The following is a 14,290-nucleotide window of genomic DNA, read 5'->3' as shown; positions in this document are numbered from 1 at the left end:
AACAATGTTTGCTCACATACAGCTCAGTGCACAATTACTATTCTGAAGGAGTTGGACTGGGAGCAGTTTGATAATCCACTGTACAATCCTGGTGTTGCTCCCTGTGATTTCCTCTTTTTTCCCCAGCACTTCATGAATTGTGTGTCATATGATCAGCATTTTTACAATAATGGTGAATGTGTTAGTTCCATTCCCAGCATACACGAGAATACAAATGAACTGATCTTGTGGCAACTGTCAATTCTGGTGATGATTATGTGAAAAAATTACTCAAATACTGCTGCATATGTTGTCAATTAAGTTCTTCCATGTATTTATTTTTTAAAAATAGGAATGACCCTATAACATTGTTTTAAATACCTTCCTTGATTTTATGTACATTATCTGTTTGGTGATCTAAACTTCCTGAATTTCTCTCTCTTTAGTGAATATAGAGGAGCCTTGTTCCATAGTGAGTAGTTGCCAGAGCAAGTGATGTAAAAACTGAAGGAAGGTGCATGCCAGTCTCTGACTGTGTACAGCTGATCAACATCTTTCACAGGTGTGTGTACCTTCAAAACCATCTGTTGTGTGTCAAAACTTTAAAAATTGTGGCAAAATATGAGATTCAAAATGTTGGGTCATAGCTTCACAGAGAAAAATCCAGCTTTAATGTACTCGTGCAGAGATGGACTATCAGAGACAAGAATGAAAGATGTTTTTTCCAAATTTATTTCTCCATTTGGTAAGACTACACATGCTACACTCACTTCCACTCCTCTTCCAGTTCTTGTGTTGAAATGTCAATAAAATTATGGTGAGTTACTGCACATACACTGAATATTGTGCAACTCTGCTTTAATGGGATATTACCCTAGCAATTCTTCCCCCTCTTCTCCTTTTCTTTTGTAAGAGTGCAAGCATATTCAGACAGTTATATCAACTAAAAGATTTTTATTCACAAAGTTTCACAAAAACTTAATTCTCAACATATTAAAAAACATGGAAGTGTGGGATAGGGAGGGAAAGAGGGGGGAGGAGAGAGGGAGAGGAAGGGGGAGCAACAACAACAACAACAACAACGAGAAGAAGAAGAAAAAAAGACATTCCGCACTTAAATTAGTGACGCTCTTTCAAATGCCCACAATGTTCTTTTACAGCCAGATATATGGGGGCATTTTTGTATTCCCAAGGAGCATCACAGAAAAAAAGTGGATTCAAACCTATGTATCCCAGCAAGCATATAACAGCCTAAGTGTAGCAGGTGCCACTTATTATACCCATTAATAACAGTTTTACCTCAACAACCACCAATCCCACCTGCTCTGCTTGGATATATTTCTGATCTTTTTAATGAAGTGTACACATATTGTGCCAATCCCAAAGAAAGCATGTGTTGACAGATGTGAAAATTACCGAACTATCAGTTTAATAAGTCACAGCTGCAAAATACTAACGCGAATTCTTTACAGGCGAATGGAAAAACTGGTAGAAGCCGACCTCGGCGAAGATGAGCTTGGATTCCGCAGAAATGTTGGAATAAGTGAGGCAATACTGACACTACGACTTATCTTAGAAAATAGATTAAGGAAAACCAAACCTACATTTCTATCATTTGTAGGCTTAGAGAAAGCTTTTGACGATGTTGATTGGAATACTCTCTTTCAAAATCTTAAGGTGGCAGGGGTAAAATACAGGGAGCGAAAGGCTATTTACAATTTGTACAGAAACCAGAAGGCAGTTATAAGAGTCGAAGGGCATGAAAGGGAAGCAGCGGTTGGGAAGGGAGTGAGACAGGATTGTAGCCTCTCCCCGATGTTATTCAATCTGTATATTGAGCAAGCAGTAAAGGAAACAAAAGAAAAATTCAGTGTAGGTATTAAAGTCCATGGAGAAAAAATAAAAACGTTGAGGTTCATCAATGACATTGTAATTCTGTCAGAGACAGCAAAGGACTTAGAAGAGCAGTTGAACGGAACAGATAGTGTCTTGAAAGGAGGATATAAGATGAACATCAACAAAAGCAAAATGAGGATAATGGAATGTAGTCGAATTAAGTCGGGTGATGCTGAGAGAATTAGATTAGGAAATGAGACACTTAAAGTAGTATAGGAGTTTTGCTGTTTGGGGAGCAAAATAACTGATGATAGTCAAAGTAGAGAGGATATAAAATGTAGACTGGCAATGGCAAGGAAAACGTTTTTGAAGAAGAGAAATTTGTTAACACTGAGTATAGATTTAAGTGACAGGAAGTCGTTTCTGACAGTATTTGTATGGAATGTAGCCATGTATGGAAGTGAAAAAATGGACGATAAATAGTTTGGACAAGAAGAGAATAGAAGCTTTCGAAATGTGGTGTTACAGAAGACTGCTAAAGATTAGATGGGTAGATCACATAACTAATGAGGAGGTAGTGAATAGAATTGGGGAGAAGAGGAGTTTGTGGCACAACTTGACTAGATGAAGGGACCGGTTGGTAGGACATGTTCTGAGGCATCAAGGGATCACAAATTTAGCATTGGAGGGCAGCGTGGAGTGTAAAAATCGTAGAGGGAGACCAAGAGATGAATACACTAAGCAGATTCAGAAGGATGTAGGTTGCAATAAGTACTGGGAGATGAAGAAGCTTGCACAGGATGATGATTCCCACAACACTTTGGTTGGTTAGTGGGATTGAAGAGACCAGACTACTAGGGCCATCGGTTCCTTTTTCCATGAACTTGAAACCCCCACAAAAAATAAAAAACAAACAATGCAGATGACAAGAGACGACACAGGACAAGAAAGACACAGACAGAGCCCAGACAAAAGGAATTAAAATCACACCGAGTGTGACAGTGGTTGGCCAACCATAGAAACAAAAAGAAAGAAACAGCCAACCACCAAGAAACGCACTAAAAACCCCAGGCTAAAATCGTAGGTCAAAGGCCAGACTCAACATAAAAAAAGGACAAACACTTAGATCAAGCGATAAAATCTCCCTGCACGAATAAAACTCAAAACTAAATCTGCCAACGCAACGCCATCTGATAAAAGAGCAGGAAGCGTATCAGGCAGCGCAAACGTCTGCCTGATCAGAGTTAAAAGTGGGCAGTCCAACAAGATGTGGACCACAGTCAAAGCTGACCCACAGCGACAAAGGTGATTCCTCGCAGCACAATAAATAGCTGTGCGTTATCCAGATGTGGCCAATGCGCAGCCGGCAGAGGACAACAGAGTCCTTGCGAAAGACCCACAAGGAGGAGCGCCACCAACCGGTAGCCTCCTTGATGGCCCAAAGTTTGTTGGGTGAAGGCGGGGCATGCCATTCTACACCCCAGGTGCGAAGTACCTTCTGCCGCAAAACTGACCTGATGTCACTCTCCAAAAGGCCAATCTCCAAGGCTGGTGCACCGACAGCCTGTTTGGCCAGCGTGTCAACACGTTCATTACCTGGAATGCCAACATGACCCGGGGTCCACACAAAGACCACAGAGCAGTCGCAACGGGCAAGAGTATGGAGGGATTCTTGGATAGCCATCACCAGACGTGAGCGAGGGAAACACTGGTCGACAGCTTGTAAACCATTCAGGGAGTTACTACAGATAATGAAGGACTCACCTGAGCAGGAGCAGATATACTCTAGGACACGACAGATGGCGACCAGCTAAGCAGTGAAAACACTACAGCCAGCTGGCAATGAGTGTTGTTCATAATGATCCCCTAGAGTAAGAGCATAACCGACATGACCAGCAACCATTGGACCGTCAGTATAGACAACGTCAGAGCCTTGAAACATGGCAAGGATTGAAAGAAAGCGGCGGCGGAGGGCCTCAGGAGGGACTGAGTCCTTCTGGCCCTGTGCCAAATCGAGCCGAAGGCACGAGCGGGGCACACACCACGAGGGTGTATGCACAGGAGCCCGGAAAAGAGGCGGAAGACGGAAAACCTCAAGCCCAGAGAGAAGAGCTCTGATGTGAGCCACGAACGTACACCCTGACCGGGGCCACCGTTCCGGAAGATGGACGACCGACTGAATGAACAGGAGACGATAATTGGCATGCCCGGGCAAGCTACAAATGTGTGTAGCAAAAGTGGCCAGTAATCGCTGGTGCCGGAACTGCAATGGAGGGACACCTGCCTCCACAAAGGTGCTGTTGACAGGGCTTGTCTGGAAAGCTCCAGTGGCGAGCGGATCCCGCTGTGAAGGATGGGGTCCAGCAACCGCAATGCAGAAGGGGGTGCCGAATCGTAAGCCAGGCTCCCATAATCTAGATTATGGGTACAGCCGTAGAAGGGTAGACTGATCGGCACCCCAGCTGGTGTGACTCAAGCAGCGAAGAGCGTTAAGATGACACCAGCACATTTGTTTAAGCTGCCGAATATGAGGCAGCCAAGTCAACCGGATGTCAAAAACCAATCCCAAAAACCGATGAGTCTCCAACACAGCAAGAGGTTTGCCGTCAAGATAAAGCCATGGCTCAGGGTGAACAGTGCGTCGCCGGCAGAAATGCATAACGCAGGTCTTGGCAGGCGAAAACTGGAAGCCATGCGCTACAGCCCAAGACTGCGCCTTTTGGATAGCGCCCTGCAGCTGCCGTTCAGCAGCTGCAATGCCAGTGGTGCTATAGTACCAAGTGTACTGGTATGAAATGAGTGTATAGTATGACATTCATATTTTTTTTTTAAAAAAAAGAGGCGCAAGTTCAATGCTGGCTTTGTAGGAGAGCTTGTTGCACAGCCAACAACAAAAAGAGAAGGTTGTCCTGAACCCACACTTAAACAGTGGCCAAGGAGAGCTGCTTTGTCTCCAGTATCCAGATTTGGTAATGTTACATTCGCTCCATTTATCCTACACTATCTGCTGAGACAATCATCCTGTAACTAATGGTTTCTTCTTGTGCAGAATGCATTTATGGATGCACCCAGCATTACCCTCACTTCATGTAGAGCTTTTTCTGCATTGGAGGACCATGCTTTCTCGGTTTTCTTTTTGTGAATGTAATGGAAGATCCTACTACTCAATCCTGTAGTCCTCAAACTGTCAGCAAGGCCATAGAAAAAAGCATTCTGCAACATACTGGTCAACCGTTCTATTGTTGGGCAGTAATGTCTTCTCTGGGATTAACAGATATTTTATTTCTCCTTTTAGGCGATTTTGGTCAACTGATATGCAGTTTCACTTCATTTTATCTGTGATGCAAAGGGGTCTTTCTCAGGGGTATTTATCCACTTTCCTAGGTATTTAAACTTTTCCATCCATGTGATTTCCCCTCCCACCTCATACCTGGTAAGATATTTGTAGTGACCTCCATAGATTTCAAAAAGGCTTACGATTCAATTGACTAAATAACTCTTCTCAAAATAGGGTAATAATCTGGCTTTTACAGATGACTTTACAGTTTTTTCTCTGATTCACTAGATGCAACTGCAGAACAACTGACAACACAATCAGCAAAGGGAGGATTTCAGATTAAGTCTGGAACTAGGGAGGCGAAACGAGTAATTTAAAGAGAGTAACAGTTCTGGGTCAAGCCAGTTCGCAGGTCAGAGAGCAGATGACTACTTCCATGGCTCATCTGTGATGATAAACACTTCACCCAAAAATTATCTGCACCAACCTAATTAAAGGCGAAGACAATAACAGAACAAATAATGCCTTCTAGCTGGATAATTAATAAGAGTAAAAATGAGAATGTTTAAAACATTTAACATTAGTAGGAGTGACAATAGTAAAATAAGGTGAGAGAAACGATCACGCAATACGTGGGCGGATCCAGTAGTGTTCCCCAGGGCTGAAGCATATGGTGGACTTGTCCCTTTGTCAGCTATCCCAACCATGAAAGTATGAAAATCTGTTCATCTATTCTTTTGCAAACAGATAGTACCAAGGTTAAGGAAACCTTAAGGTCTTGTCTTCACTGGAGCAGGTGGCTGGCAGAGGAGATAGGGTCAAAGGGGCCCCGGGCCCAGCATGCAGTGGGAGACAACTCAACACTAACCATCCAACCCCAAAGAGAGTTTAAAAAATATTACATCTGGAAATGAAAACAACATTCTTGGAGGAGACTAAGAACCAGTTTATCTGTCCATACAACATCTGCAAATATTGAAACCTAAGACCCTAGAACCATGGAGAGCCAGAAGGCTAGGGTGTTCCACCAGGATGTGGACTACTGTCTGTAAGGTTCTGCAATCAAAATATGGGGGTGGTTCAATAAACAAGGTAAAACTATTGTACGCGCAAATAATGATGACACCCGGTGCAGTGGCTGTTGGGAGCAACTGCAACACCATTTCCCATTTACAGCCACTCCCATCAGCCAGTACACAGAGTGTCAATTTTGCTTGCGCAATCAGGTTGTCTCAAGCTGGTATGACCAATGCAGAGTAAAACAGGACGATGGATTCCTTTTGGTGAAATGGAAAGAGCACCATGCAGCCAGTATCCTTGGAAATGTAGAGTTTATTAGAGGTAGAGGTAGCTCACAAAATTTTGTTTCGTCGCCAACTGAGTAACTGCCTTATTTACATTTACAAATCTGCACCCAGAATTGTCAAAGTGAATTTGGATTAATAAATGCTTTTCTTGTGAGTGCCAGGGGTCAACGCACATTGCATGAAAAAAGAATCTGATAAATCCGATCATTAAGAAATTGTTGTATGGTGAATATGCAAGTGAGCAAGGCATGGATAGTCACTGCTGAGGAGGTAAGATCTCCACTGTGACTTTGATACTGGAGTGCAAAAAAAAAAATTTAACTAATTTACACAAGTGCCCCCTGACAATCTATGGATACTTTCAATATTTAATGCTGCACTAACCATGCCTATTCATTTAAGCTGCCAGTCAGTGTCACAAAACAGGTTTCATGACAGCCAACATAACAAACACCAAACAGTCACAACACACTTGCCCGCAGCTCGATGTCCCAAAACCATACTTAGTTTTATCTGTTTCCAAAGACAAATTATTTTCTCACACATCACATGAAAATTCTGTGTTCTTGTCAGCAAAAGATTTACAGCTCATATGCTACATTTGGCAGTATTAGTTCTTTGGCATTGCCAACAGTCAAATCCATTAACTTCTATTGTTTTGAGCTAACAAACTGTCAACAGGAGAGTTATCAAGTCCACTCAAACACTACGTATCTCCACACAAGGAAACAAAGAACTAACCACTCAGTAATTAACTAACACATGGAATAATCTACCAATGCAATGACATACAGTATACAAATAAATCATAATATTCTCTTTGACACAGCTGTCCAAGAAGGTAGGTGCTGACAGTGTTTCTGCATTTCTTTTAAAAAACAGCTAACGTGCAAAACATTTCTGCCGGTACGATGATATAGTACTTACTCTGTGATGTCATTTATATTCAGATGTGGATCATATGGGCCCTGAAAATAAAAATTTCCGTCACTTACACAATGCAGAGGTTTAACCTTGGCACGAAACCCGACTATAAAATACTATTTGTCCCTACGAAACACCTTCACAGCACGCGAATCATACGCAAGAATAAGTTTACCTCTATCGTTATATCATCTTCAGAGTCTTGTTCAACATCTTCTTCATGTAGCTCTATATCAAACACTCCAGCCATCGTTTCTAAAAGTTACATTGATACTTCTTGACAATTCGGCGAAAGCATCAAACTCAATATGTTTCAGTATACGGTACAGAACCAGCGTCAACACAGTGTCGCAAGTGAATTGTATACCAAAAACTGTGTGCACCTGAAAACGTGAGACTTGAGGATGAACACAAGCGGCTGCACTCCTTTGGACCATATGTCTGTGTTAGAACTACAAATATCGATAAATTGAAAACTTCGTACCCTGACTTGGCATATCTATCAGTTTTTTTTCTAGCCGACATGAATATTACTTCCGACACACTGTGTGCTTTTTTATTTTGGTATAACATCTACATTACAATATACATAATTCGGTATTAACAGTGAAAAGACCAAATGCGTCGTATGGAAGAGAGGTAAACTGTGGAAATATAGAAATATAGCAGGACATACCATGTAAATTGCATGTCTTAAAAATAAAGGTTTAAAATATTGTGTTATTTTCTCTATCGGAAGATGTGTATTGATTTAATTTATGATTTAACCACATACGTTTCGAATAGAAAGAGGGGACGAAGCCAAAGATGTTTATTGACGCCGAGTGTGATATTTTTGAATACAAACATTGGGTATGTTGTGATTTTGGAGGCGCGAAGTATGTGAGACTTTAGTAAATCAAAATCTGTGTTGAGTCACTGATTTCTAAGGTATCGAAAATGACAAGCTTCTTGAAGAGCCCTAGCAGCTACTGTGAATTCAAAGCCAGGGGCAGGGATGCAGCTTACCGATTCAAGAATGGTTCACCTCAATTTAAAGAAGTACTTCGAATGGTTAGTACTGTTTGATAAACATAATTTCCACGTATGCATGGTTAAATTGTCATGGGTCTGCTGTACAGTAAAATTTGGTTCCTCCTGATTAATGTATAATTTACAGTACTTAGATTCTGCGTTGTAAACGAAAATTCATTTACTGTAGCCTACGATTTGAGCAAGATAAACCAACTGTAACAAAAAAAAAAGCCCCGTACTAGAATAGTGCTGGTTATCAGAAACTGCCTTTTCACTTTCGGGTACTGGTTATCTGAAACTGACTTTTCACTTTAACTTTTCGTTGTGGGTATATGTGTTTGTGGTGGCCAATATATCGCACCCAGACATGAAAAGTGCCACCAAGACGAAGAAAGGCAATTTTAGTTTGTCACTGAAAAATACAGGCGTTGTGCCCCCAACATGCACGAAAAATATATTGAAATTTGCTGCCAACCATATTTACTTGATATTTAAAGGGAGCTTATACTCATTCAGTATATCTTTCACAGAATTAATTTCGTAAGTCGATTTTTCTCAAATATTGCATTTTTTAGTTGCCATTGTTCTTACCAGGGTGCAATATGATATCCCACACGTTGCAATCGAGTTTTGCTTATGTTTGTTATATTACAGTTACAAACATACGTATTTAAGAATTCTGCCGAAGTTGATTGTGTGTATAAAGTTAGTCAGTCAAGAGATTTAAGTAACTTGCAATAGAAGTCGAATTGCCAGCTTTGATTTCTCATTGAACAGTAAATACAGAACTCTAGTAGCTGGAAACCAGAGCACACTTGTAAATTTGATTTGATGAAAAATCACAGATCTAATAATTTATGTATGAATCCAGTGACAAATCAAGAGGACACTACGAACACTAGCAAAAAGGGAACTAAACTTGTGTTTTCTTAAACTGACAGATATGCACAGCCAGCAGCTTTGTATCTGGTCATCTTCCCTCGTTTTCTCTAGGACAAAATTTTATACGTATACAAGAAGTAGCAGTATATTCATACTGTACTTGGTCTTTCAATTCTCATTTCTTTCATAATGAGACAATTCTTCTTGTGTATTATCACTATTAATATGCTACTAGAACACTATAACAGCAGAAGGTGCTGCAGTAAAAGTATAATGTCTGAGAGAGAACTTCAGATACTTAAAAAAAATTAAAACGTGACCTTTTTTTAAATTAAAACATGGAAAAATTTACAGATCCAATTCAGAGGAGACTGTTCACAAATAGGGAACAGATGGATATGCACCAGGCATAGCAGCCTTACCTAAAAGTTCCTTTTGCATCAAGAAACCCCCCAAATGCAGCTGTGGTAGTCATTTCAAAAGAACCCTATTCTCACAGTGTGTGCCCTGCTGGTTAATCTAAGACAAGCCATGAACCTGCCTACCTCTTTACCCCAGATACTTTCTGATAACAGGGTAGCAGGTAAAGAAATCATACTTTTTGTGAGGGGAAGCAGATTATATTAGCTACAAAAACTGTGACATGTGCCCTGAGAGGTCTCCAACTGCTTTCTCCCCCTACACTGCCACAAAATTGTATGTTTTTGTGTACATATAGTATTTACCTAACCGTTAAAGTTAATAAGCCCTCCGGTCCATCCAAGTTGTCATTTTCTATCTTTTTTTTTTTAAGTCATACTGAATTTGATGGCATCACTTGGTATATCCTTCAGTGAGAGTGGAGGCAGAGAGTGCACTTGCACCATCTCCTGCAGGAAGCCCCTAGCTGTGTCCACTTGTGCACTGGCATACATTTCCTCTAGCCGGCCAGCTGCCTGGGTTTTATCTCACTTCTGACCAAAGTTGCTCTCTTGCAGATTTCAACACTGTTGACAATGTCGAAAATCTTGTAGCTAACCATTCTCCTTTTTGTGTTAAACAACATTTTAATTGAATTCCAGAGGAGTGAAGGATGGATAACAAAGATGGAATGAGCACATCAGGTTGCTAGAAAGAAGGCAAATGCTCGAATTCATTTTATTGGGAAAGTGTAGCTCATCCATAAAGCAGGTGGTGTGTAGGATGCTAGTGCAACCCATTCTTGAATCCTGTTCTACTGTTAGCAGTAAGTTCGATCAGCACACAAGTATTTCGGGGACACCTCATGACATCAAATGGGAATCCCTGGAAAAGAGACGATGATCTTTTCGTGAGGCACTACTGCGGAAATTTAGTGAACCAGGCAGAATCCTTCAGGCAGGGGGGTTACCTTCATAGTCTCATATGTTATTGAATTTAGCATGTGTTAAAATTCAGGAGTAAGTAAGAAACAGGTTTTTTTCCCAAAAAAAGGAATTCCTGCCTCAAGATACAGGCTTCCAAAGATGACACTGCGAACGCCATTTTGAAGAAGTGAATTTCGGAAAAAATTTTAAAGTGCTGTGTCTCTGTCTGTAACAGTTCTAGATATTTTGTTAAGACAGGTTTTTTTTAAAAAAGATAATTACTTTATGATTACAATATTACCCTTGGTTTGGACATATCTGTTAAAGTTGTTTTACTGTCGCCTTCCGAAATTTTTTTATAATTTACAGATAATTTACTTTTCAAAAATGCCAGTCCAGAAAACTTAGATATTTTTCTGTTGATTAGAGCCATGTAGTACTATATTCTCTACAAAGGAGAGCTTCCACTTTGGTTGGACAGACTGTATTTTAAAAAATCATTTTATTTAACTTTCAAGAGTAATGTCTCTCCTCACTGAAGTTGTTTCTTACTAATTTCTTTGTTACAGTGTTTATATATATTGTCTTTGTTGCAGTTATTTCTTATCACTTTCTTTGTTGCAGTTGTTTCTTATCACTTTCTTTGTTGCAGTTGTTTGTTATCACTTTCTTTGTTGCCGTTGTTTGTTATCACTTTCTTTGTTGCCGTTGTTTGTTATCACTTTCTTTGTTGCCGTTGTTTGTTATCACTTTCTTTGTTGCTGTTGTTTGTTATCACTTTCTTTGTTGCTGTTGTTTCTTATCACTTTTTTGTTGCTGTTGTTTCTTATCACTTTCTTTGTTGCAGTTGTTTTTCTCTAACGTTGTTCCAAATATTTCTTACACTTTGTTGTAGTTTCTTGTCAGTTTCTCTGTCGTGATTGTTCATTGCAGGTTTATGTATTATAGTTGTTCAGTGTTAATTTGTTTACTGAGACCATCCAGTGAGTTCTGTGTTTACACGATGAATTTACCAGTTGACACAGTTGCAGTGTGTTTTGTAAAAAGGACTGTTTGAAATGTCTTCTGATTGGGGCCACAGGAGAGTGAAGTGTGCAGACTATTTGCATATCCATAAAAAGAGTGATATATAAGACAAACAACAGACATTGTTCAGGTTGGGAATAAGTGTTCTCATTTAAAGACTCTGTTTCAAAGTGAAGAGGTTTCCAGTGACAACTTTTTGTGTTTTAAATGTTTTGACTGAATAACAACAGTGATAGTATCTGAACAAGGTGAAGCCTCCCATGATATAGATGATGCAGATTTTGCATCAATAGAGGAAGAAATAAATACCCTGAATCAGTCGGTACAGAGGTAGGTGTTAGACCTGTTAAGTGAAGTTGAGTCATAAGCTCTGTGCGTCAAGAAGGAGTAGAGAAATTATCAAAGCTATGGATGAATACACTATAGCAAAACTGACCAGGCTCTTCAAGTTAGAAATTCCATCTTCAGAAGAAAATGAACCAAAGCACTCTTGCATCTCTTGCCACAAATTTTTCACAAATATCAATTCAGCTTTTGAATATTGTGCATCCTACAGTGAAAAGGTGCAAGTTTGAACCATTATTCCAGAGATATTTTCAAAGAAAACAATTTCAAACCACGTTCCATCAGTATCAAAGTACATGGTAGACAAATCAAGAAATGTGAAGTCTGTTAAAGGAGTCTTTGGAAGACCAGATCCCTGTTGTGCTCATCCTGTAGAAGCAGCTCAAGTTTAAATAGTGGAGTCATTTTATCTGGAAGGTAAGAGGGACTGCCCTCGCCAACAAAAAAAGACACTATAACTTTGACAGTTGAAGGTCAAAAAGTTGTGAAAGTGAAGAGGTACGGGACGCGTAGTATTAAAGAAACTTTTGCAGTTTTTAAGAGCAACTACACAACTTCACATATTGGAAGATCAAAATTTTATGCACTATGACCTAAGTGGGCAATTCCACACCCACATAGAGATGTCTGTCTGTGTGTGAACTGTGCAAATTTTGAACTTGGCGTCGTAACTTTGAAGAACTTACTGCAGCACATGACAGGTCTCTTAGATCCTGAGTAATGGTAAATCAAAGTTGATCATTTATACATTTAAGTTGCAATGTCGAGAAATGTAATGTAATGAAAATGTAAGTTTATTTGCTCGTAAATGCAAAGTCTCCAAAATAAAAAACTTTTTCTGATCAAACAAGGCGAGCTCTTTTCAATGGTGCTGAGAAAAATCAAATTTGAGTGATCCCTTTTTAGATATGGCCTTTTGAAAGTGAGCCAAAAGTGACTAATTAAATTTTTAGCACACTTTGAACTTCGATAACTCAGTTATTATTTGAGCAATCTGGGTGCCACTTGCAGAGCTTTATGACATTGTGACAGGTTGCAGATAACTAAAGTATCAGCTTCAGAAAGTTTTTCTTTCAGTAGGTACAAGGCAATAAAGTATAGTCAAAATTTGGTATGACAAGATTTATGAGCCACTTTCATAGCACACTGTGATGAATTTACCATAGTTTGACCTTTTGTACTACAACTAAGCTTTTGTAGCCAAAAAGTTGAACAGGATCACAAAGTTTCAGCACGACAGGTCTCTTAGATCCTGAACAATGGGAAAACAAAGTTGATCATTTATTCATTTCAGTCACAGTGTCAAAAAATGAGCCTTTACGATAAGGTGGCTAATGGCCCCACCATACTACTTATGAAGCTGTAATTTGGCAGTGCTTCATGTAAGGTCTATAGGTACATCCTGTAAAAATTTCATCGGAATTGGAGATGGTCGAGTGGGGACCCTTAGGCCACTTGACATGGAATGACCCTTTTGGGACCATTTAAAATGCTTGAAAAATGAGTTTCTTACTCATCTTTCAAAACTAAAGTTGTGGTAAATAAGGCTAGGTTTTGATTTTTATGACCCTGTTATGTAATAATGTGGTAATAAAACAGGTTTTATGTATGGCAAAAATTTCAGTTGTTTATAAAACCTGTTTAGCCTAAAATTGGAAGCTCTCCTTTTCAGGAAATGTAGAACTATGGTACTAATCAACAGAAAAAGAATAAAAATTTTGGGGATTGGCGTTTTTGAAAAATAATTTCCATAAATTATAAAAAAGTTCAGACACTATAATAAAAGAACTTCGGTAGATAATTCCAAAGGGAGGAGTTCTTTGTAATAATAAAGCAATTATTTTTCAAATATGGAATAAACCAACAAAAATCTAGAACTGATCCAGCGATACAGCATTTTAAAAATGTTTCCAAAATTATATTCTTCAAAATGGTATGCACAGTGTCATCTTTGGAGGGCTGTATCTCGGAGCAGAAATTTTTTTGGAGAAAACAAAAAAATTACGTGTTCCTTTCTTAGTCCTTCATTTTAATGTATGCCAAATTCAATAACATCTGAGACTATGAAGGTAAGATTTTTTGCTAGCCTGCCTGAATTGATATGGACTATGCCACCAGCATGAGAGGCAAACTGCAAAATTATTCTACTACTGCTAATGAGCATTCTGCATAAGGGCCACAAAGATATGATGCAGAAAGTTAGGGCTTAGACTGACGTTTTTCCCTTGATTTATTTGTGAATGTAACAGAAAAGAAAATTACTAGCAGTGCTATATTGTATTTCCGCCATGAACCATACGGTGGCTTGTGGGCTATGTATGTAGATTGATGTGTAGCCCCTTTAAATTCATAACCACATAATAGTAAGAGAACTA

The 14,290-nt window shown here is 39.4% G+C and overlaps 2 protein-coding genes across 2 annotated transcripts in view; one reads left to right on the top strand and one right to left on the bottom strand.

The window, feature by feature from the left end:
• LOC124790817 (ribosomal protein S6 kinase beta-1) overlaps window positions 1-7,761 on the bottom strand; it is a 170,592-nt gene extending 162,831 nt beyond the window's left edge. Inside the window, exons 1-2 of the mRNA XM_047257812.1 lie at window positions 7,499-7,761; window positions 7,327-7,367 (exon numbers count right to left, since the gene is read on the bottom strand). Coding sequence (XP_047113768.1) covers window positions 7,327-7,367; window positions 7,499-7,573 — 116 coding nt within the window. The 5' untranslated portion in view covers window positions 7,574-7,761. The remainder of the gene's footprint in view (window positions 1-7,326; window positions 7,368-7,498) is intronic.
• Window positions 7,762-8,179: 418 nt separating this feature from the next.
• Window positions 8,180-14,290, top strand: part of LOC124798882 — a 41,076-nt gene continuing 34,965 nt past the window's right edge. The window contains exon 1 of the mRNA XM_047262417.1: window positions 8,180-8,376. Within this exon, the coding sequence (XP_047118373.1) occupies window positions 8,263-8,376 (114 nt within the window). The 5' untranslated portion in view covers window positions 8,180-8,262. The remainder of the gene's footprint in view (window positions 8,377-14,290) is intronic.

This window comes from Schistocerca piceifrons, chromosome 1, assembly GCF_021461385.2.
Source record: "Schistocerca piceifrons isolate TAMUIC-IGC-003096 chromosome 1, iqSchPice1.1, whole genome shotgun sequence".
NCBI classification, from domain to species: Eukaryota; Metazoa; Arthropoda; class Insecta; order Orthoptera; family Acrididae; genus Schistocerca; species Schistocerca piceifrons.
Note: the sequence above shows the minus strand (reverse complement) of the source record. Positions and strands in the feature narration are given on the sequence as shown.